At 42.0% G+C, this 23,537-nt stretch overlaps 1 protein-coding gene across 2 annotated transcripts in view; it reads left to right on the top strand.

Moving 5' to 3' along the window:
* Positions 1–22,411, top strand: part of Dhtkd1 (dehydrogenase E1 and transketolase domain containing 1) — a 41,484-nt gene extending 19,073 nt beyond the window's left edge. The window contains exons 7-17 of one of the 2 annotated variants that reach the window (XM_036188665.1): positions 333–531; positions 2,071–2,383; positions 3,476–3,560; positions 4,467–4,606; positions 9,514–9,664; positions 10,849–10,955; positions 15,593–15,757; positions 16,669–16,751; positions 17,338–17,507; positions 19,835–19,920; positions 21,230–22,411. In XM_036188665.1, coding sequence (XP_036044558.1) covers positions 333–531; positions 2,071–2,383; positions 3,476–3,560; positions 4,467–4,606; positions 9,514–9,664; positions 10,849–10,955; positions 15,593–15,757; positions 16,669–16,751; positions 17,338–17,507; positions 19,835–19,920; positions 21,230–21,334 — 1,604 coding nt within the window. In that variant the 3' untranslated portion in view covers positions 21,335–22,411. Of the gene's footprint in view, positions 1–332; positions 532–2,070; positions 2,384–3,475; positions 3,561–4,466; positions 4,607–9,513; positions 9,665–10,848; positions 10,956–15,592; positions 15,758–16,668; positions 16,752–17,129; positions 17,209–17,337; positions 17,508–19,834; positions 19,921–21,229 lie in introns of those variants that run through there. The other variant, XR_004945036.1, reaches the window with a different exon arrangement.
* Positions 22,412–23,537: the final 1,126 nt, after the last annotated feature.

Genomic DNA, 23,537 nt, shown 5'->3' on the forward strand with positions numbered 1-23,537 from the left:
AAGCCAGGTCCTCTGAAAGAGCAGTTAGTGCCTTTTTTGGTTTTTCGAGAAGGAGTTTCTCTGTGTAGCTTTGCGCCTTTTTTTCTGGGACTCACTTGGTAGCTCAGGCTGGCCTCGAACTCACAGAGATCCACCTGCCTCTGCCTCCTGAGTGCTGGGATTAAAGGCGTGTGCCATCACCCCACCACCACCCAGCTTGCATTCTTAACACCCAGGCTAAACTACCTCTGCATTTCAGGGCTGTCTTCCCACTTAGGCAAGTAGGTCTTGGGAAATGGCTAATATCAGCCCGTGTTAACTGGCCGTTTTTATCTTGGTCTTACCTTCTTTAGGAAAGGTGGTAGGCTGTGCCATCATCCACGTCAATGGAGACAGTCCAGAGGAAGTGGTCCGAGCCACACGACTTGCTTTTGAATATCAGCGCCAATTCCGAAAGGATGTAATTATTGATTTGTTGTGCTATAGGCAGTGGGGTCATAATGAGCTGGATGAACCTTTCTTCACCAACCCAGTCATGTATAAAATCATCAGGTACCGTTAGAATTTTCCTTTAATATACAGGCTAACCTCCTCCTCCTCTTCATCAATCAATCAAGCAATCATTTCTTGTGGTAGTGGAAATTCAAATTAGAGCCATGTGCATGCTAGGCGTGTGTGTGTGTGTGTGTGTGTGTGTGTGTGTGTGTGTGTGTGTGTGTGTGTAGGTCAGAGGACAATTTGTGTGGTGTGTGGTGATTGGTTCTCTCCGTGTTGGTCCTTTGGAACAAACCCAGGTGCCCAATATCAGTGGAGCCATTTTGCCAGCCTGTGTCCCTGCTGTTGTCTTCTTTTGTGTTTTGTTTTATTATTGTTGTTGTTTCAAGACAGGATTTCTCTGTGTAGCCTTGGCTGTCCTGGAGCTAGCTCTATAGACCAGGCTGGCCTCAAACTCACAGAGTTCCACCTGCCTCTGCCTCCGAGTGCTGGAACTAAAGGTGTGTGTTGCCACCACCTGGCTCCATTACCTTCTGATGGATACTTTGAAGTGGGATGAACAGCTAAACTGTACCTGTCCTATAGAAACCAGAGTGGTCGTCTTCCAAGGCTCAGAGTGCCCCATATTCTCCATACTTCATGTTTCCTAATTAAGAAGAGAATGGGCAACTGTACTTACTTAGCAGATAGCAAGGCTAGGTAAGAGGACTGGGTAAAACCTTGCTTGAAGCAAGTTAGTAATACTCTGGCAGGATTAGGAATAGGACTTCATGATTCATTTCTTTAAACTATACCCAAGGACCTGCTTCTACCTCGAGAGGAAATGGCTTGAGAAATTGTTTTTTAAGTTGTGTGTGGGTAGGTTGAGGAGAGAAGTAGAGTCATCTTCAGGAATGCCACTTACCTCCTTTGACACAGGATTTTTTAGCAGCCTAGAGTTTACCAATTAGGTTAGACTAGCTAGCATCCACAGCAGTTTTGTTTTATTTTAATTTATGTGTGTTTGTTTATCTGTGTGAATATGTATACCTATGTGTGTGAGCAGGTTCCCACAGAAGCTAAAAGAGGGTGTCTTGTCCCTTAGAGCTGGAGTTACAGGCATTTGTGAGCCACCTGACGTGGATGCTGAGATCCGAACTCAGATCCTCATGAGAGAGCAGCAAACATTTTTAAACTGTGGAGGTATATCTCCATCCCCCTGCAGTGTTTTGAAAAGAACAATTCTGTAACATTTAATATATTACATTGTTTTACAGCCACCATCTCTATCTAGTTCCAGAACATTTCTCTTTTTTAAAAAAAAATTTGTTTATTACTTATATAGTGTTCTGCCTGCATGCCATAAGAGGGCACCAGATCTCATTATAGATGGCTGTGAGCCAACATGTGGTTGCTGAGAATTGAACTCAGGACCTCTGGAAGAACAGCTAGTGCTCTGAACCTCTGAGCCAACTCTCCAGTCCCTCCAAAACATTTCTCAAGTGACTTTTAAAGGTGATAACATCCTGCAGTGCCCTTGGCAATGATTATCTCTTATAATTGCATATATTTGATTGACCCTATCTCTATCCCTCACTCCCCATCTCTTTCCAACAGAGCCCGAAAGAGCATCCCTGATACCTATGCAGAGCATCTCATTGCCAGTGGACTCATGACCCAGGAGGAGGTTTCTGACATAAAAACCTCCTACTATACCAAGTTAAATGACCACTTAACCAACGTGGCCCACTACAGTCCCCCTGCCACTAACTTGCAGGCCCAGTGGCAGGGCCTGGTGCAGCCAGAAGCATGCATCACCACCTGGAACACAGGTGTGCCTCTGGAGCTCCTTCGGTTTATTGGTGTGAAGTCTGTGGAGGTTCCAGAGGAACTCCAATTGCACAGCCACCTTCTCAAGATGTATGTTCAGGTGGGAAGCTTTGACTTTGTGCACTGGTGTTTTGCCTCCATGTATGTCTGTGAGGGTGTCAGATCCACTGGAGCTGGAGTTAAAGATAGTCGTGAGCTACCATATGGGTGCTGGAAATGAACCCAGGTCCTCTGGAAGAGTAGCTAGTGTTCTCAACCTCTGAGCCATCTCTTCTACCCTATTTTAGAGAACTCTTACAAACAAAATGCACTCATCATATGGCTTAAATAGAAAATTTGGGGCTGGAGAGATGATCTAGCAGTTAAGAGCACTGGCTGCTCCCTCCTAGGATCTTGGTTCAGTTCCCAGTACCCACATAGTGGCTGTTGCCTGTAGCTCCAGGTCAGGGATCTGACCCCCATTTTAGTCTCTGTGGGCATCAGGCACTCACCTGGTATACATACATACATGTAAGCAAAATACTTTTACATGTAAAATAAAAATAGATAAATCTTAAAAAAAAAAAATAGAACATTACAAGTAAATTTTCCTCTCTGCTTTCATCTCCTCAAATCTCAGCAGAGGTGACCACTACCTGAGTCATGCTTATTTGCCTGCTTTAAAACTATGTATAACACACGGAGTATTTGCCTACCAAATGTAAAGCCCCGGGTTCAGACCCCAATGCTGAAGAAAAAAGACAAAAAAAGAAAAAATTAAAAAATATATTTATTCATTTCATTTTATGTGTGTGAGTATTTTGCCTGCATATGTGCTATCTTTATAGTTGGCACTTGTGGAGGTCAGATGAAGATGTCAGATCCCTTGGAACTGGAATTACAGATAGTTGTGTATCACCATTTGGATGCTTAGAATTGAACCTGGGTCCTCTGCAAAACCAAGAAGTATTCTTAAATGCTGAGCCATCTCTCCAGCCATCAAGATAGGGATTCTTTTTTAGAGACATAGTTTCTTTGTGAGTAACAGTCTTGGCTGTCCTGGAACTCACTCTGTAGCCCAGGCTGGCCTGGAACTTGCAGAGATCCACCTGCCTCTGTCTCCTGAGTGCTGGGATTAAAGGTATGCGCCCGGGAGGATATGGATTCTTAAGAGTTTGTTTTATTCTCTCCTTTCTGTTTTTTTTTTTTCCAGTCAAGAATGGAGAAAGTGAAGAGTGGAACAAATTTAGACTGGTCCACAGCAGAAACCCTTGCCTTGGGCTCCTTACTTGCTCAAGGTAAGACATTTCTGTTTAGCTGCATAGCTGGTAGGAAATGCTCTGAGCTACATTTGTTATACATGATCTGAGTTTCAGTGGCCACTTGTCACATTCGTTGATTTGAGGGTTTCTAAAATATCTTAGCTAACAATACTTCTTAGTTATAAGGCATGTTGAGCACTTTTATCAGCATATAGACAAGGTTGCAGCCATAACGGGGACATACAGGACTCACTCCTGGATGTACTGGAAAGATGTTTCTCTAAAAATTGTAGGGTCAAGGGGTTGGGGATTTAGCTCAGTGGTAGCGCGCTTGCCTAGCAAGTGCAAGGCCCTGGGTTCAGTCCTCAGCTCTGGAAAAAAAAATTGTAGGGTCAGAAATGACTTTCCATTCTTACAAATATTACATTGACAATATACCTTCGAATATAGAAAAGATAAATACATATGCACATATAAAGACATACTGCTTTTAATTATGTGTACCTGTGTGTCTGCATATGGGCATCTGTGTATCCTAGCGCCCAAGGAGGTCAGAGTCTTCAGATCCCTCTATAGCTGGAATTATAGGTAGCTGTAAGCAGCTTTATATGGGTGCTGGGAACTGAACTCAGCAGAGTAGCAAGTGCTCTTGACCAGTGAGCCATTTCTCCAGCACCAGGAAAGATATGTTTTAATAGGGAGAATCTACTATCCTAAGGAAAATTCATATTCTAAGGAAAGAGCCAGTGTGTGATATTAGATAGCTATCTGTGACAGTACATATCTATAGCTAAGCTCCACAGGAGACTCCACAGGAGTTCAAGACCAGTATGGACAGCATTGAGAGATTTTGTCTCAAAACAAAAAGGATTCCAGGGCTACCATGTCTTATTTTTGTGCTGGTTATTCATGGCAGTCTTTTTCTTCCCTCGCTTGCTTCAGGTTTCAATGTTCGTCTGAGTGGCCAAGATGTTGGCCGTGGAACTTTTAGTCAAAGGCATGCAATGGTGGTTTGCCAGAACACAGACGATGCCTACATTCCTCTGAACCATATGGACCCTAATCAGAAGGGCTTTCTGGAGGTAAGACATTTATATATAAAACCCGTATGTTGGTGTGCCAACTATTACAGTTATAACATTTGATTTGATTTGTGTTTTTGAGACAGAGTTTCACATAGCCCAAGTTATCTTCAAATTCCCCAGTAGCTGAAGGTGACCTTGAATTCCTCTTGATCCTTCCAACTCTCCCTCAAGTGCTAGGGGCTTATAGATGTGCGCTATCATACTCAGCAGTTAGGAGATTCTTAAAGCAACTAAATTCAGATGTCAGAAACTTTATGTTCAATACTTGAGGCAATGGAGGTCTGTAAATTTGGAAGGAAGAAACAAATGAGAGCCACGTTGGAGCTAGCACTTGAGGACTAGAGCAATTACCCTGGCTGCCTACCTATAATTATGTAATGTCACCTAGGTGTGCATTCTGTCCAGTTAAAAATCAACGTTGCAGTCTGATTGATTGATTGATTGATTGATTTATCTATTTATCTATCTATTTATTTATTGTAAAAGAATACAGAGATGTTCTTTTTTTCTTTTCAGATTTATTTATTTATTATGTATACAGTGTTCTGCCTGCATGTATGCCTGCGTGCCAGAAGAAGGCACCAGATCTCATTATAGATGTTTGTGAGCCACCATGTGGCTGCTGGGAATTGAACTCAGGACCTCTGGAAGAGCAGTCAGTGCTCTTAACCTCTGAACCATCTCTCCAGCCCGCAGTCTGATTTATTAAACTTAGTCAAAGTTGTGGACAGTAAGCAAACATTTCTAGCCTGCTAAAACAAAACAGAATACAACAGAAACACTTCCTCCAGGTTATCTTGCTCTCTAAAGTTTAACAGGCATTTCTTTGCATTTTATGCATCTTAAGAACAGGGTCTTTTCATTTTTGTTTGTTCAACAATTACTATAGTGAACAGCACATGATATTTATGAAAACAAATTATTCCTTTAAGGTAAACTTAATAACTTGTTGCCTTCCTTCCTGTTCCATTTGTTTGAGAATGTAACCTGTATGTGTGTTGGGGCTGGGAGATAGCTCGGCTAATCAAGTGCTTCCTATGCAGACATGAGTTCAGGTCCCAGCACCTGGTGAAAGCCAGGCCTGGCAATCTCAGCACTATGGGGGTAAAGAGAGGAGGGTGTGGGCCTTACTTGTCAGCCAGTCCTGCAGAATCTGTGAGCTTCAGGTCCAGCGAGATCGTCTAACTAAAAAAATAAGGTGGAAAGTGCTGAAGGAAAGGGTGGGGGTTTTCAAGGTCCTCCTCTTTTCACACATGCTTCCGAGGTGTCTTGAAGGAGATGCATCCCTTTCTTTTCTTTTGGTTTTTCGAGACAGGGTTTCTCTGTAGCTTTGGAGCCTGTCCTGGACTAGCTCTGTAGACCAGGCTGGCCTCGAACTCACAGAGATCCACCTGCCTCTGCCTCCCGAGTCCTGGGATTACAGGCGTGCGCCACCACTGCCCGGCTGCATCCCTTTCTTTCTTTTTCTAAAATCTGTCTTTGTATCAAATCATATTTATGAGGCACGGTAGAAGTGTTTAGTGTCCACCCTACCTCATATTAGGCTTTCACTGAGCTATGATTTGGCATTTAGTATCAGTTTTGATACATTGCAGGGCCATTGCTCAAGCCACAGCTCCTGTTTAATCAGGTAGTGGTGAGGGTGAGCTAGAGTGCCTCCTAATTAGATGCTAACCACACTTTTGCTGTATATTTTAAACCTTTATTTATTTGTGTATGAGTGCTTGCCTGCATGTATGTCTGTGTGCCATTTGTGTGCCTGGCACTTGAGGAGGCTGGAAGAGGATATTGGCTCCCCTGGAACTAGAATTACAGGCACTTGTGAGCCACCATGTCAGTGCTAGGAAATGAACCCAGGTCCTCTGGAAGAACAGCCCGTGCTCTTAACCACTGAGCTATGTTTCTAACCCAGTTGGCTTATACTATTTTCGGACCAATAAGCTGGGTTTATTGGAACATGACCCCATCACAAGTCACAGAGCAACTGTACTTACTTAGAGGGTAGATAAAATTAAAAGAGTTGAAGACAAGTCGATTAAGTTACTTCTAGAAGTTTGAAAAGAAGCAAAAAACAAACAAACAAAAACCAAAACAAAACGGAAAAACAATGGCTGAGGGAGCTCAGGTCAGTTCTTTTTGTTTTATTTTTAAGCATTCGATGGTCTCTTTGGTGATGTAAGTCCAGAAAGGAAGGAACAGAACAGAAAAAAGGGACGGATTGAGAGTGGTCATGTCAATCTTGGAAAAGAAGAGAAGGGAAGGAGGAAGTGAGAGCAGAGATGCATGCAACATGCCTGGGTTAAAATGCATTTATATCACACATCAATCTGAGACCTGAAGTCAGAATGGATATCTAAAGGAGTAAATTAAGCATGATTCCACCCACCATGCTAGAAAATAATCCACTGACATTTTTATGTTTGTCGTTTAGTTTTTATCTATATAAATCACATTTTATAGCTGTAATTAGAAATTATATAACTCCTGCACGTGTGCGTTCGTGTGTGTGTGTGTGTGTGTGTGTGTGTGTGTGTGTGTTTATGTGCATGTTTGTGTTCTAGTTTGCTATGATAAACACCATGACCAAAACAACTTGAGGAGGAAAGACTTACATGTCCCAGCTATAGTCCATCACTGAGGGAAGTTGAGGCTTGTTAATGGCTTTTCCCCCTGGTTTGCTCATAGTCTAGGCCCACTTGTCCAGGGACAGTACCACCCACAATGGGCTGGTCCCACCTGTATCAATTGGCATTTAAGAAAATGTCTCACAGATACGGCCACAGGCCAGTCCAATATAGAGAGTTTCTTAATTGAAGTTTCCTCTTCCCAGGCGACTCTAGTTTTTATTAAATTGCCAAGAGCTACCCAGCAAATTGTGTGTGTGCATGCACATGTGTACATGTATGTGTGCAGGCCAAATAACAGGCTGGTGTGTGTGTGCATGCACATGTGCACATGTACATGTGCAGGCCAAAGAACAGGCTGAGGTGTTGTCCCTGAAGTGCTATCTACATTTCTCTCTTTTTTTGAGATGTGGTCTCTACTGGCTAACTAGGCTAGGTTGGCTAACCAGGGAGCCCCAGGGAGCCCCCATCTCTACCACCTCAGCTCTAGGACTGCAAACTTGTGCCATCATGCCTAGTTTTTGTTTTGTTTTGTTTTTAACCAGGGATAAATGCATGACAACACTCCACTGACTGGGCCAACTCCCCAGCCCTCTGGAGTTGTTTGTTTGTTAATGGTTTTATTGAAATACAGCTCAAAGAATTTGACCTTTGCATGTGTGCAGTTCAGCACTGAGACCATCCCCACTGTTGGATTTCAGAATACTTTCATCTCCTCAAAGGAAATGCTGTAACTACCAGCACCTGTCTCCCAGTCCAGCCTCCCTCTAGTTGCTGGCAGCCGCTCATCAGTTGTCTGTTTAAATGGATCTGTCTGTCTCAGGAAGCTCATGTACATGGGATGATATATTCCCTTCGATGACATTAATTTGAAATAGTGTTGTCAAGGCCTATCTATGCTGTCATATATGTCATATTCCTTTTCATTGCCAAAAAATACTCTGTAGAGATGCAACATTCAGAATTTAGAAAAAGAAAAGTTGGAGCAAGATGGGTATGGTGGCTCATACATATGACCCTAGGAGTCTAGAAGGTAAAGCAAGAGAATGTCTATGAGTGTAAGGCTAGCCTGGGCTACATCATATGTTCCAGACCAGCCTAAGCTACATCACAGGCTCCAGACCAGCCTGGGCTACATGACAGGCTCCAGACCAGCTTGGGCTTCATGTTGAGACCCCATCTCAAACAAAATTCTTTTTGAGACAAGTACAGAATTATTTTTTTAAATTGAATATATAAGAAATGTTTAAGCCAGACAGTGGTGGTGCACACCTTTAATCCTAGCACTCGGGAGGCAGGGCCAGCCAGGGTTATAGAGTGAGTTCCAGGAAAGGAGCAAAGCTACACAGAGAAACCCTGTCTCAAAAACAAACAAACAAACAAAACAAAAACAAAAACAAAACCCATTTTCCCCATCCTAAACTATTGGAGAGCAAGTTGCCAACCTGACACCCTGCAGTGTGTGTTTGCTTTAATCAAAGGTATCCTCCTGCATCACTCAGCACAACCAGTGACACTTTCCTCCTTTCTTTCTCAAGCACACTAGAACCTTGCTGCATTAACTCCCACCGGGGTGGCTCTTCCACTCTTCATTAAATGTGTTCTGCTTTGTTAGTCTTAACATGATGACTCTTGTTCTGTACAAGTCGGACGTTACAGCCATAGTCTAACCAAAGGCAGGCTTTCGTATTGTAACTTTTCCATCTTTGTTTTATGATATCTTTGAAAAAATGTGACAGTTTCACTTCCTGTTTAAAAGTATATCATATGAGAACTATATTGCTTATTCTTCCATTTTTTAAATTACATTTTAGTGTGTGTGGGGGGGTCAGAGGACAACTTTCAGGAGTTGGTTCTCTCATCTTCTGGTTTCCAGGGATTTAACTCAGGTTCTGAGACTTACTGGTGCCTTCTCAGCCATCTTGCTATCCCCAGAGTAGCCTCCTTCCCTCCTTTTTCTCATTTTTTAAAGTGGTGGTGAATGGTAGGCAAGTACTCTACCATTGTACCATTTCCTAACCCTGTACTGCTTATTCCTGAAGAAAACCCTGGATGACTGTATTCCAGTGTCTTCTCTTTTCCTCCCTTTGTCCTAACTTTCTCCAAATGCGACAGTGACACTGAGCAGTAGGTCTCCTTTTGTGAAGAAATGAAGTGATGAGTGAGAGCAAAGCCCCCTCCCCCTCCTGAGAGGTTTGTGTCCTTGTGGGACTTCACTTTTGCCAGCCTCTCTCAGGTGTCTCATGCACATCAGTGTCTGATTCTCTTCTTTGCTGTTAGGTTAGCAACAGCCCCCTGTCAGAAGAGGCTGTCCTGGGATTTGAATATGGAATGAGCATTGAAAGCCCAAAGTTGCTGCCCCTCTGGGAAGCTCAGTTTGGCGATTTCTTCAATGGCGCCCAGATCATCTTTGACACATTCATCTCTGGAGGTTGGTGTGAGTGAGTGGCTGGGTGGTGGGTGTTTCCAGTCTCATATCATAAGTAAGTGGAAAAGGGCCATCACTGCCTCTGAGATTCTGTCCTGCAGCATCTCCACAGAATTTGGAGAATCAACCTATTATCTTTAGGCACGTGGCAGCCTCCAGGCAGTTTAATGAGCTTCTGGGAAGTGTATCTTAGCTTTCTGTCAGCATTTCATTGTCCCCCATCTCCTAAGAAATGTGTCTAGCTGCAGGGAGCACAGATGTACCTGGCAGTGCCTGTTCTGTGGTGACACAGTGACACTTTATAAAAGGGACTGATGACTCCCTTGAAAATCTGAAATTTTTTAGAAGGAAGAAAGAATGCTTGAGAAGCCTGGATTTTGACATGTCCAGAAACTATTTGTGTGTGTCTTTGTGTGTGTCTTCATGTGTGTGCTGGTGTACACACATATGTATGTAGTAACATATGGAGGTCAGAGATTAACCTCAGGTGTTACTTTTCAGGAGCTGTCCACCTTGTTTTTTTGAGACAGAGTCTCTCACTGGGACCTGGTACTCACCAGTTAGGCTAAGCTGGCTGGCTAGCAAGCTTCACCGGGCCACCTCTCTGCTTCCCTAGCACCAGGATTACAAGTGTGCACCATGCCTGACTTGTTTGCTTGTTTGTTTTTTTGTTTTTTGAGACAGGGTTTCTCCATGTAGTTTTGGTGCCTGTCCTGGATCTTGCTCTGTAGACCAGGCTGGCCTCAGACTCAGAGAGATCCGCCTGGCTCTGCCTCCCAAGTGCTGGGGTTAAAGGAGTGAGCCACCACCTCCTGGCACCTGACTTTCTATGTGAGTGCTGGGGATTGAACTCAGGTCGTCATTCTCACACAGCAAGTATTTTATAAACTGAGCTATCTCCCCTGCCCCCAGAGCCTGTTCTCAAATGTCTACTGCTCTCCATTTGAGGACAGTGGCCAGTGTTGTCCGTTGTGCTGTGAACATGGCAGGAGCGGCTTGTCTTTGCAGAGTTGTTGTATGGTGAAATTAGAGTGCCACACGTTGTCTGAGGCACTGGGACATTTACCATTGAATTGGTCTTTCAGTCTGTGTGATGTCATAGGTTTCAGATGGGCGTGTCCACTAAAGTACAGCAGAACAGTGCTAGAAGATGCGTGTAATTTGTTCTGTGTCTTGTGTGCTCCTAGGAGAGGCCAAGTGGCTCCTGCAGAGTGGTATTGTCATTCTGCTTCCACATGGCTATGACGGGGCTGGACCTGACCACTCGTCTTGTCGGATAGAGCGCTTCTTGCAGGTATGTAGAACACCTCTGGATTCTGACAAATGTCCTCCTGTTTCTTGGTGCTTTGCCATTCCCTAGACTACCTCCTGTAGACAGCTTCATGTGCACTTTACCCGTCAGATACAGTAGTTGAGTGCAACCAACTCAGTGCAATGTGACTGTTCCTTGGAAGCATACTGCCTCGGCTTTTATAATATCACAGTTCTATGGAAAATAAAATACTTTCTGGAGTCAGGCATGGTTGTGCATGCCTGTGATTTGAGTTCTCGGGAGACTGAGGAAGAATGATTTCCTTCAGTTTTAGACTAGCCTGGGGCATATAGGATGATACAGTCTTAATAAAACAAACAAACAAACAAATAAATAAATTGGAGAGAGGGGGCAGGTTAGAGAAATAGCTTAGTAAAATACTTGCTGTAGCACAAGGACCTGAATTTGATCTCCAGCATCTACATTTAAAAGCCAGGCTTGGGGATGGGGGGCCACGGGTGGGGTGGGGTGGGGTGGGGTGGGGTGGTGGCAGCCAGGCTTTTTTTCTTTTTCTTTTTTCTTTTTTTGGTTTTTTGAGACAGGATTTCTCAGTGAAGTTCTAGTTGTCCTGGGACTCCCTCTGTAGACCAGGCTGGCCTCTAACTCACAGAGATCCACCTGCGTCTACCTCCTGAGTGCTGGGGTTAAAGGCATGCTCCACCACCACCCGCCTAGGAAAGCAGGCTTGTGCTAACAGAGTTGGTGAGGCAGGAGACAGGAGGACCTCTGGTGCTCACTGCCACCCAGCCTAGCCCAATCAGGATGTTGCAGGCCAAGTGAAACCTTATTTCAGAAAACAAGGTGGATGGCACTTGGAAAGATCCTCGAGGTTTACCTCTGTCCTACTTAGGTTTGCACACGCACACATGTATGCACACCCACATACACATGCTCACCCACATGAAAACACACATTCACAGGTACAGAATGGTTCCAGGCTGGAGTTGTAGCTCTGGGATAGAGTACTTACCTAGCGTGAGTGGCCTTGAGTTCCATTGCTAGCACCAGCCACATGATTGGGGGTCTTGGAGGGGGAGAGGAGCAGGAGGAGTCCTCCCAGTGCTGGGGAGGTAGAGACTGGTTGGAGCCCTGCAGGTCACTGGCCAGCTAGCCTAGCCCAAGTGGTGAGATCCAGGTTCCGTGAGAAACTCGATTTCAAAAAGTAAAGTGGAAAGTGACTTAGGAGGTCACACAATGTTGACCTCTGGCCTTTGCAAGCACATGAATGCATATGCACCACACGTGTACACACACACACACACACACACACACACACACACACACAACACTAAGAACAACAAAAGAATAAGCTAGAAAGATGACAAATGGTCATCAGAAAGGGGAATGCACAAAATGGAGCTAATGGAGAAAATCCTGTCGATTATATCAAGGATATTATCTTGTGCCACAATCTGTATGTGTTTCCTCAAATTCATTCACTGAATTATACCCTCATCCAAAACCAGGAGATGGAATTAGGAGGTGAGGCCTGTGATAAGTGGTGAAGTTCTAAAGATAAAGTTCTTAGGGTTGGGAATATATTAAAGAGCTCCCTAGCTGCATACTAGCTCTTCACACCATGTAAGGACACGTGAGAAGACACTATGTCAGGGAATGGGCCCTGATCTGACACCAAGTTTACTCCCTGATCTTGGACTCTCCAGCCTCCATAAATGAGAGAAATGCATTTATATTGTTCCTAAGTAACCTGGACTTAGCCATGAGTGGTAGAACATGTCTATAACCCAACACTTGCGAGGTAGAGGCAGGAGGATTAGGAGTTCAAAGCCATCTGACTATATAGTAAATATATAGTATATTTTTAGTAAATTTATTTATTATATATATATTTATTTTTATAGTAAATCTGAGGGTTACATGAAACACTGTCTTAAACCATAACATAAAAAAGTTACCTAGTTTTTATTTTTAATTTTATTTTCAGCCTTGCATATGTAAATGACTTAGAAAAGTCTTTGCTGCTCATATGAATGTCTGCTTATTTCTTCTGCTTTCATTGTCATTATGCCAAGCTCTGTGTCATTTATATTTTCAGCCTTGTCTGTTCTTGACATTTTTTAACTTCATTTTATGTATATGAGTGTTTGCCTGCATGTATGTATGTGCATTATGTGCATGTTCAGTGTCATGGAAGCCAGAAAAGGGCAACAGATCCCCTGAAATGGAGTTACAGATGGTTGGTAGGTGCCATATATGTGCTGGAAACTGAACCCAGGTCTCTGCAGGAAGAGCAAATGCTCTTAACCACCAAGGTACCTCGCCAGTACTTGTTCTTAGTACTTCTTGTTTACTTAATACCTTAGTTTCAGAGTAGAGTTCTCACTTTGTTTTTTTAGTTTTATGCTCTTCATTGTTGTCTGACTTTGTTCTGTTCTCTTTGAAACTCTCTGTCCTGGGTAGGGATGTAGCTCAGTAGGTGGAATGCTTGCCTATCATGCATAGGAGCCCTGGGTTCAGTCCCTGTGCTGTACAAAACCAGGCATGGTTACATGGCACATGTGAGCCCAGTACTTGGGAAGTGGAAGCAGGAAAGTTACACATTCAAGATCCTCCTCAGGTATGAGTGATTTTGAGGCTAGCCTGAGCTATATGAGACTCTATCTCATCCTCCCCAAAAAAACAACAAAAAACTCCTCAAATTCTGCTCTTGGCCTGCTGTGTTCCTTTTCTTTTCTTCCTCCTTCATAAAGTTATTTGGCTACATGATATTTATGTTATCCTTATGCTATTTCATTTCATCTTGTCTTGGTTATGCAGACCTCTTCAAAGACCTTCTGAGTTTTCCAATCCAAGATAAGTGAATCTCTATTTATCCTGAACAGTGGGTATAATATATTCTCTTACAACAATAGTTGAGGACAGACTCCAGAATTGGGGTCCTGAGGATGTAGCTGGGAAAGAACTCTTTGGCCTGGGTGTTCCTCTGAGATTCAGCAATTGCCTGCTAACATCCACCTTCCCATTGGGGAGAGATGTCACTTCCATTAGGCTCTGTATGGGCTTCCTATTAGAGAGGATTGTACCTTTGACTTTTCCCAGGGTACTCCTTACTGCTTTTCTTCTGAGATACTAGGGGTTTTTCAATCCCATTTCCATTCCTACACTGCTTTTAAATTAGGGGTGGGACCAGCAGTAAGTATCTCCTGAGGTTATTCTTTTGCTCTCAACTTTTTTTTTTTAAAAAGATTTATCTATCTATCTATCTATCTATCTATCTATCTATCTATCTATCTATCTATCTATTATGTATGCAGTGTTCTGTCTGCATGTATCCCTGCAGGCCAGAAGAGGACACCAGATCTTATTACAGATCGTTGTGAGCCACCATGTGGTTGCTGGAAATTGAACTCAGGACCTTTGGAAGAGCAAGCAGTGCTTTTAACCTCTTGCTCTTAACCTCTGAGCCATCTCTCCAACCTGCTCTCAACTTTTAAAACATGCACCTTAATTTTTTTTTGGGGGGTGCAAATTCTTGTAGCCAAGGTTGACCTTGAACTCCCAACCTTCCAGTGTCCCTCCAGCCCTCTTCCACTTCCTGGGATTTCACCACACCTGACTCAATCTGCATTTGTTTGTTCTTTTGTCTTGAAATGTTCACACTACGATTTTATTTCACCAAGAGAATGAAATTCTGATGGTGTTCCCTCTTACCATCTTAATCTGACAGTAACTAGAAGATTGGGGATGGAGGCAGAAATATTTAGTTTTGTTTTCGAGACAGGGTTTCTTTATGTGGTCTTGGATGCCCTGGAAATTGCTCTGAGACCAGGCTGACCTCAAACTCAGAGATCCTCCTGCCTCCACCTGGATTAAAGGTGTGCGCCAACATCACCTGGCATAATGATATTTAAATATAAGCTTAAACACAGTCATTAAGAAAAGGGGAGAGGCTGGGCAGTGGTGACACATGCCTTTAATCCCAGCACTCGGGAGGCAGAGCCAGGCAGATCTCTGTGAGTTCGAGGCCAGCCTGTTCTATAGATCGAGTTCCAGGAAAGTCTGTCTCGAAAAACAAACAAACAAACAAAAGAAAAAGGAAAAAAAGAAAGAAAAGGGGAGAGGCACTCAGAAGAAAGTAAGACACACCAGAGAACAAGTGTGCCAAATAACTATTGCTTCTAACTTCACACGGGAGGGAAAAGGATAGGAGCACAGCATGCGCAGGACAGAGAATCTAATTTTTTAAAATAGGTTTTCATGTAGCTTGGGCTAGCCGCGAACTCAGCTGTCGCTGAGGATGACTGTGGACATCTGACTCTTCTGCCTCTACCTTCCAAACCCATGTGTGGGTACTGACTGCTCAAGAGAAAGTCGCCAGAACATGTTTTCTATAAAATCTCTCCCAGATGTCTTTTTCAGGCAGCCTTGTGTGGAAGCAGCTGTTTTAGACATGAGTGGATGGAGTCAACCCTCCGTCTCTTATTTGGTTAATACTTATAGGTCAGGGAAAATGCCTTCTAATACCTTTCTGTTACATAATGGAGAAAAAATATCTTTATTGCCTGAGAATATGTGCTTCCCTTTAGCCAGTGGGTTGTGTTTGGGACTAAAGTAGATGATCCCAGTGTGCCTGTGTTCTCTTTCTGTCGCTCTCCTAGATGTGTGACAGTGCAGAAGAAGGGGTGGACGGTGACACCGTGAACATGTTCGTGGTCCACCCGACTACTCCCGCTCAGTATTTCCACTTGCTCAGAAGACAGATGGTCCGGAACTTCAGAAAACCTCTCATCGTGGCTTCGCCCAAGATGTTACTCAGGTACCCTGTAAGTAGAAAGAGCTCTCATAGGCCTTTTGCTTTCCTCCTTTTTTTTGTGTATTCTATTTTCTCTATGTTCTATATTTAACCGTATTTATTTTGTTTAACTCTCTCTCTCTCTCTCTGTATGTGTGTGTGTGTGTGTGTGTGTGTGTGTGTGTGTGTGTGTGTGTATGCGTGCTATGTATATACAGGGCCCTCAGATGCCACAAGAGATGTTGGATGTTGGATCCCCTGGAGCCAGACTTAAGGGTGATTATGAGCCAGTCAGTGTGGGTGCTGGGTTCAGGCCCTCTGGATGAGCAGCAAGTGCTGTTAATCTCTGAGCTATCAATCAGTCCCAAGAAGCTGTTATGTGGCTTTCTCTGTGGTTCCTTTCACCAATATTCTCAGGACATCACAGGAAATTCAAGAAAAGTCATACAATCCCATTAGGACAGGTTGGGTTTTGTTGTTGTTGTTGTTTGTTTGTTTGTTTGTTTTTGTGTGTATTGTTTTATTTATTTATTTATTTTTTCTGGAAGGGCTCTTCTGATACAGATATTCTGAAACAGAAGTTTCAAGCCAAGTCGAAGTATAAATTACACAATGGTCAGTTTCTTCTGGGTGCAGAAACACAGGCAAGAGGATCTCTTGAGTTCAAGGCCAGCTTGGTCTTCATAGTGAGTTCCAGGCCATCTTGAGCTGCATAGTGAGACCCTGTCTCAGAAAACTGTCTTATGGTAGGGACAAGGCAAGCTCTTATCATTTTAATTTGAAGTGCACAGAAGTATATCTCAGAGAACACTGTGTTAGTGGGCACACTTGAGTGCAGTTCTATGCCAGAATTCTGGAACTGTTTTTATAAGATCTGCTCTAAGTTACAGCTATAGCTCTTCTGCATTTGTTAACATGAGTATGGCTGTTTCTCTCCCTCAGGCAGCTGTGTCAACTCTTGAGGAAATGGCCCCAGGAACAGCATTCAAACCTGTCATTGGTGATTCATCAGTAGATCCAAAAAAGTAATTTGATGTTTCTCTGTTTCCTACTCTGGGTAGGGGTTTTTAATAAGTGAACAAAATTTCTTTTTTAAAAAAATTATTTATTTATTTATTTAGTATTTTGTTTGCATGTATGTGTGTGTGAAGGTGTCAGATCTTGGTGTTAGAGACAGTTATTAGCTGCCATGTGGGTACTGGGAACTGAACCTGGGTCCTTTGGACGAGCTGTTAGTGCTCTTAACCACTGAACCATCTCTACAGCCCCAGTGAACAAAATTTCTTATATCACGTTAAAAATTTTTGTGTGTATGTGTATACTTGTGAGGGACTGAATACACTGCCTTACCGTGCTAGGTAAGTATTGTGCTCTGAGCTATATCTCGGCCCCTCTCCTTAAAGGTACATGTTAAGAGAGTGTGTATGAAAGAGTGAACTCTGGGGACAGATGTCACAGAAGGAGAACTGCAGGGCTCAGCAGGTAACTGAGCCCAGAAGCAGAGCCCCAAGCAATTTTGTTGAAACACATTGAAATCTAGAATCCTCTTTCTTCTGACACAATCCTTAAGGATGTTTCTCTTCACCCCATTACCTCCTTTGTCCCCAACAGTGTGAAAACTCTCATATTCTGCTGTGGCAAACATTTTTATGCCCTGCTGAAGCAAAGAGAATCTTTGGGGACCAAGAAGCATGACTTTGCCATTATTCGAATAGAAGAACTCTGCCCGTTCCCACTGGATTCATTACAACAAGAGATGAGCAAATATAAACACGTTAAAGGTAAAGTCTTGTTTGTAGTTGGGTGTTTTTTGTTTTGTTTTTTTACCCTTTGCTCTTTGAGGGGCCTACCATCCAGCTCCCAAATAAGTCACTCGGAGAATTATTCTTTCTTATGAATGCCTAGCATTAACTTGGCTCCTTTCTAGCCAGCTTTTCTTAAATTATCCCATCTCTTTTTTGCCTCTGGGCTTTTATCTTTCTCTATTCTATATACTTTTATTTACTTCTTCCTCTTGCTGTATAGCTGAATGGCTGGCCCCTGGAGTCCTCCTCTCCTTCTCCTTTTGCTCCCTAATCTCTCTTTCCAGATTTCTCCTCCTGTTTATTCTCCCTGCCTGCCAGCCTTGCCTATCCTTTCTCTTGCCTAGCTATGGGCCGTTCAGCTCCTTATTAGACCAATTAGGTGTTTTAGACAGGCAAAGTAATACAGCTTCACAGAGTTAAACAAATGCAACATAAAAGAATGCAACACATCTTTGCATCATTAAACAAATGTTCTACAGCACAAACAAATGTAACACATCTTCAACTAATATTCCACAATAATTGCTCCTGTTAGGACCCTTTGCTTTTAAGATACCTGAAACCTGTTCACACTATTTTAGATGGAAAGAGGTGGGGGAAGTGAAAGGTACTAGAAAGTCAAATCTCATGGAATCTGAGGATATGTTTTGAAGTACCTAGGGCCATGTTTCTCTTGGTGTCCCACTCAGTCTTCCCACTGTCATCTAAACATAATTTCTTGAGAATTTGTGGGTCATTAGTGCTGTGCCATCCTATGTAATAATTGCAATATAATTATAAATGACAAAGCTCTTTCAGTACTTAGGATTGGAAATTTTGAGATCTGTATGCTCTTATAGAAATTAAGTGATTACAGACCTAAATGTAACTGTAATACTATTAGGGGAAAACCTCCTTGAGCTTTGTTACACGGAAAATTTTCTGTTATGTCATCAAAAATTGGGCTTAATCAACTTGAAAAACTTTCATTGTAAAAATTATTATAGGGGCTGGAGAGATGGCTCAGTGGTTAAGAGCTCTAGATGGTCTTCCAAAGTATCTGGCTCAATTCTCAGCATCCACATGGTGGTTAATGACTAACTGTAACTCTAGTTTCAAAGGATCTGACATCTTCTTTTGGCTTCCAAGGGTACTAGGCACACATGTGGTACACAGATATACATGCAGGCAAAACACCCATACCCCACATATATTTAAAATACAAAATACAACACCCCTCCAAAAGAAAAAAAAAACAAAAACTGAGGATACAAAGCAGCTGGAACCCTCACTAACATTGCTGGGATTGAAAGTGGTTGCACAGCTCTGAAAGATGGTTTCTTGTTATACAAACCACAGTTTACCATGTAACCCAGAATCCCCACTGCTGGTTTACCCAGAAAATGAAAATAGGTTCACAGGAAAATCTGCATACAGGTAATTTAAGCAGCTTTATTTGTTTTATGTTTTTTTGTTTTTTGTTTTTTTTTTTAGCAGCTTTATTTGTAATTGCCTCAAGATGGGAACAGTCAAACTGTCCTTCACCTAGGGAATGAATAAACACAGTTCCCCTTAGCAAGAAATATGTGTAATATCATATTCAATAAAACAGGAAGGAGGTACTGTATGCTGTGTGGGGCCTCAAGGATGCTAAAAGTAAGCAGGCTAGCACTGAGCCTCGGGAATGAACTGTTGCTGTCTACAAGAACTTGGATAAAGCACGAATATATTTTGGTAATTCATGTCAGACCCCAAAGGCTACACACTGTATGACTCCATATATGTGGCATTTTGGTAAAGGTGAAACTGCATGGTAGGCAGAAGACTGATTGTTGCTAACATTTGGGGCTCGGGAGCATATTGACTGCAAACAATTAGGACGAGGAGGCTTGGAGATGAAAGAACTAGTTTGCATCAGGATTGTTCTGGTGAACACATAACTATGTACTTGCCAGAAAAGAAAAGAAAGGAAAAAAGACAGAAAGAGAAAAAGATGGTAACATTAGGAGCTAGAGAGATGGCTCAGGAGTTATGAGTCCTTTCCAGTATCTACATTGGTGGCTCACAACCACCTGTAGCTCCAGCTTCAAGGGACCCAGTGTCCTCTTCTGGCCTCCTTGGGTACCTGCTCACATGGCATACATTTATACAGTCATGCATATGTACAAATAATTAATAAAAAAATTTAAGTTGCTAACATGTTGGAAAAACATGTATTTAATTGAAGTTGAAATCTATTTACCATTCATCCATCCATTCCTCTACCCCACTTCTTGGTATATAAGTTTATATGAGGTGTTGAAATAAATTGTTTCTTTTTGTAGATGTCATTTGGAGCCAGGAGGAGCCTCAGAACATGGGTCCATGGTTTTTTGTTTCTCCAAGGTTTGAAAAACAACTGGCCTGCAAGGTGAGTGCCCATTCTTATATATGTTCATATTCATATTCATATTCATATTCATATTCATATTCATTCTCTCTCTCTTTCTTTCTCGTTTCTCTTGGAGTAACAATGTAAGGGTTTCTATTGCCAGCTTGCTCATTTATTTAAAGATAAAGTGAAATTTAAAAAACTCTATTTTTAAGATGGTCATTGTGGTACATGCCTGTATTAGAAGGTTGGGGTCACTTGAGTTTATAAGTTTGAGATCAGCTCAGGCAACATAGTCAGATCCTGATACATGCAAGAGGAAGAGAAAATAAAAAGAAAAATCTAGTTTTAGATTATTCCTTTGGAGGAAAATGTTGAGGTTTTGGAGCTGTCTATGTATTCAGATTACAGGGTTGAGTCTCCCTTATCCAGAATGTTCAGAACCAGAAATATTTCAGATATGTGAGTTTTTCAGATTTTGGAGTATTTATGTACATTTTCTAGGCTGAGAAGCCTTAAAAAATTCCAAAATCTGCTGGGCGGTGGTGGTGCATGCCTTTAATCCCGGCACTTGGGAGGTGGAGCCAGGTGGATCTCTGTGAGTTCAAGGCCAGCCTGGTCTATAGAGCGAGATCCAGGACAGGCACCAAAACTACACAGAGAAACCCTGTCTTGAAAAACCAAAAAACAAACAAACAAAATCTGAAATGCTTCAAAACCCAAGACCTTTTAGGGGCTGAAATGATAATTTCAAAATTCCAGATTTTGGAGAATTTCAGATTTTGGATTAAGGATGCTCAACTTGTAATATTATTTAAAAAATGTGTTTGTATCTCAAAAAACTATGAACCTTGCATGTTGTAACTTTTTCTACTATTTCCTCATCATGTCTTGTCCAAGTGCCAGAGAAAAATGTTCATGAATGAATTTTTTTTTCAGTTTTGTATCAGAGACATCCAGTTAACACTAGTGCTGCTAGACTGTATGTTTTTATTTTCCTCAGGAAAGGAGAACCAATAAGAATAGTTGTGCCTCTGCTTATCTTTTTATGCTGTGTTCATTAGAACATTGCTCATTCATTTAGTGTGAGTTTGCTAGGCAGAAATCATCTTCACATGAAATATATCTAGTTAAAGAAACTACAGCTAAGACCAAAAGGTAGTTTTTTTTCACCTTATCATGCCTGGAATTCAGGGTAGATATTTCCCTCTAATCTATTCTCTGTAATTCAGTGTTTTCTTCTCAGCTTGAGCAGGCTAATGGGGAATATCTATACCTTTTTATGGAACTGAGCAGGGTTCCGATGCACTCGAAATCTCACTTGATTTCTTCTTTGCTCCAATGACAGCTCCGTCTTGTAAGCCGGCCCCCTTTGCCAGCACCTGCGGTGGGAATTGGCACAGTGCACCAGCAGCAGCATGACGACACCCTCACCAAGACCTTCGCTTCATAATGTGCTTTGAGAAAACAGGATTGCCTTTTAAGCAAAGTGCTGTAAAGGAAAACCTGCCTCCCCCACCCTTTCTCCTTTCCCCTAGCTAGCATGGAAATCTGGAGTGATTTGGATGACTGACTCTGGAATATGGAATAAGGTGGAGACTGACTTTATAAGTAATAAGACAGATAGTCAATGTTATGCTTGGCAGCACAATAGTGTCTGTTACGCTTTGGTTAGATGTGAATGAACTGGAAAAGGAGGTCATTAACCAGATGTATTCAGACTCCACTATAACTGACCATGAATGAGCAGGGAAGTTCAGTGAACAGGCAGCTCCGACACTACCACTTAGTTTAATGCACATAACTTCCCTAAGTTCCTCCATTCCAAAGTCCTCTGAACAGCAATATTTTTGTTTTATGTCATCTCTGAGCCACTCTATGAAATGTTTCACCCAACACTAGTAAAATTAGAACATTCCAGATTCATGTTCTTTCAGGTTTTATTCATTGTCCTTTCAAGTACATTCTGTTAAATACAGATTTCTGATTGTATGATCTTCTAGCAGTGTTCTGAGACAGTTTCATGTTGTCCAGGCTGGCCTCATACTCATGTATACCTGAGGATGATCAGCCTTGACCTTCTGATCTTTTTGCTTCTACGTCCTGAGTGCCAAGACTATTTGTGCAGCTATGCCTAGTTAATGCTGGTGATGAGGAGCAAACCCTGGTCTTCGTGAATGGTAGGGAGCACTCTACCAATTGAGCTACAGCCCTGACTGCTAGTAATGTTTAAATTACAAAGTGTTAGCTGTATTAAAACTGACCTGTGGTTTTTTTACCATTAAGTTCCCCTTACCCCCAATTATATTGCTGTGATGTTTTTAACTTCTGATAGGTGGATTTCAGTATCAGGTTGATCACTTTCATTTCTGAAAGTTCCAGGTACAACTATGATGTATGTCTGTGCTATAATGTACATTAATGGGCCATGTCTTACATCATTAATGTATAGGCACTTCTAGATTAGTACTAGTTCATAATGTACATCTTTTTCTTTGTTTTTGAGATAGGTTCTCACTATGCAGTTCTAGCTGGACTGGAACTCAGATCTATCTGTCTTTGCTTCCTGAGTGCTGGGATTAAAGGTGCATACCACCATGCCAGACTACAAGTTACATTTTTTTTTTTTTTTTTTTTTTTGAGCTGAGGATCAAACACTGGGCCTTGTGCTTGCTAGGCAAGCGCTCTACCACTGAGCTAAAGCCCCAACCCCAAGTTACATTTTAAAACAATTCTTTAGTGTACTTAACATTTCTCTAGTATTGCTTCCCCTTTCTTTCTGTGACTCCCTCTCCCTCTCTCTCTTCTCTGGATCTGGGTATCAGGTCCAGGGCCTTGTGCTTTCTAGCTCTACCATTGAGCCATTTCTTCAACTTTACATCTCTTTTCTTTCTGTATTTCTTAGTCCTTCTTCCGTGTCAAGCCTTATAAATCATGTAACTTAGGGTTACTTATATAAATCAGTAAAATTTCAAAGGCCTGTTGAATAAGAATAATAATGTATATTTAGGTAGAAAAAAGAATAGCATACCTTTATTCTCAGATCTCTTGGTTTCTTCAAAGATTTTAAAACTAATTATAACATAAAATGGAAGTTAATATATTTAAGAATATTTTGGTCATAGCCAGGCAGTGGTGGCACAAACTTTTGATCCCAGCACTGGGGAGGCAGAGGCAGATGGATCTCTGAGTTCGAGGCCAGCCTGGTCTACAAAGCTAGTACAGGACAGGCTCCAAAGCTACAGAGAAACCCTGTCTTAAACCCCCTCCCCAAAATGTGACATTAGTCTCTCATATCTAGTACCCATAATTATGCTTGTTTAATGTTCACTGAAGAATAGAGCTTAAATTATGTAGTTAGTAAGTTAGAATATTAGCAACCACAGGACTTCAGTTTTGCTTGAAATGATATATTATTCTTAGTAAAATAAAATTTTCTACCTTGTAAAAACCATTTTACTTAATTTTTCATATACTTCTTCCTGTTTGGGAAAATATTCTGAAAATAACTTATTTCGTTTGCCTGTATTATCTTGGAAGTTTTACTACTTTAAAAAAGACTTACTTTATTTATGTGATAGAGAACGTGTTCGTGGGTTGGGGATTTAGCTCAGTGGTAGAGTGCTTGCTTAGCAAGCACAAGGCCCTGGGTTCGA

The sequence above is a fragment of the Onychomys torridus genome, chromosome 5 (genome assembly GCF_903995425.1).
Source record: "Onychomys torridus chromosome 5, mOncTor1.1, whole genome shotgun sequence".
NCBI lineage: Eukaryota > Metazoa > Chordata > Mammalia > Rodentia > Cricetidae > Onychomys > Onychomys torridus.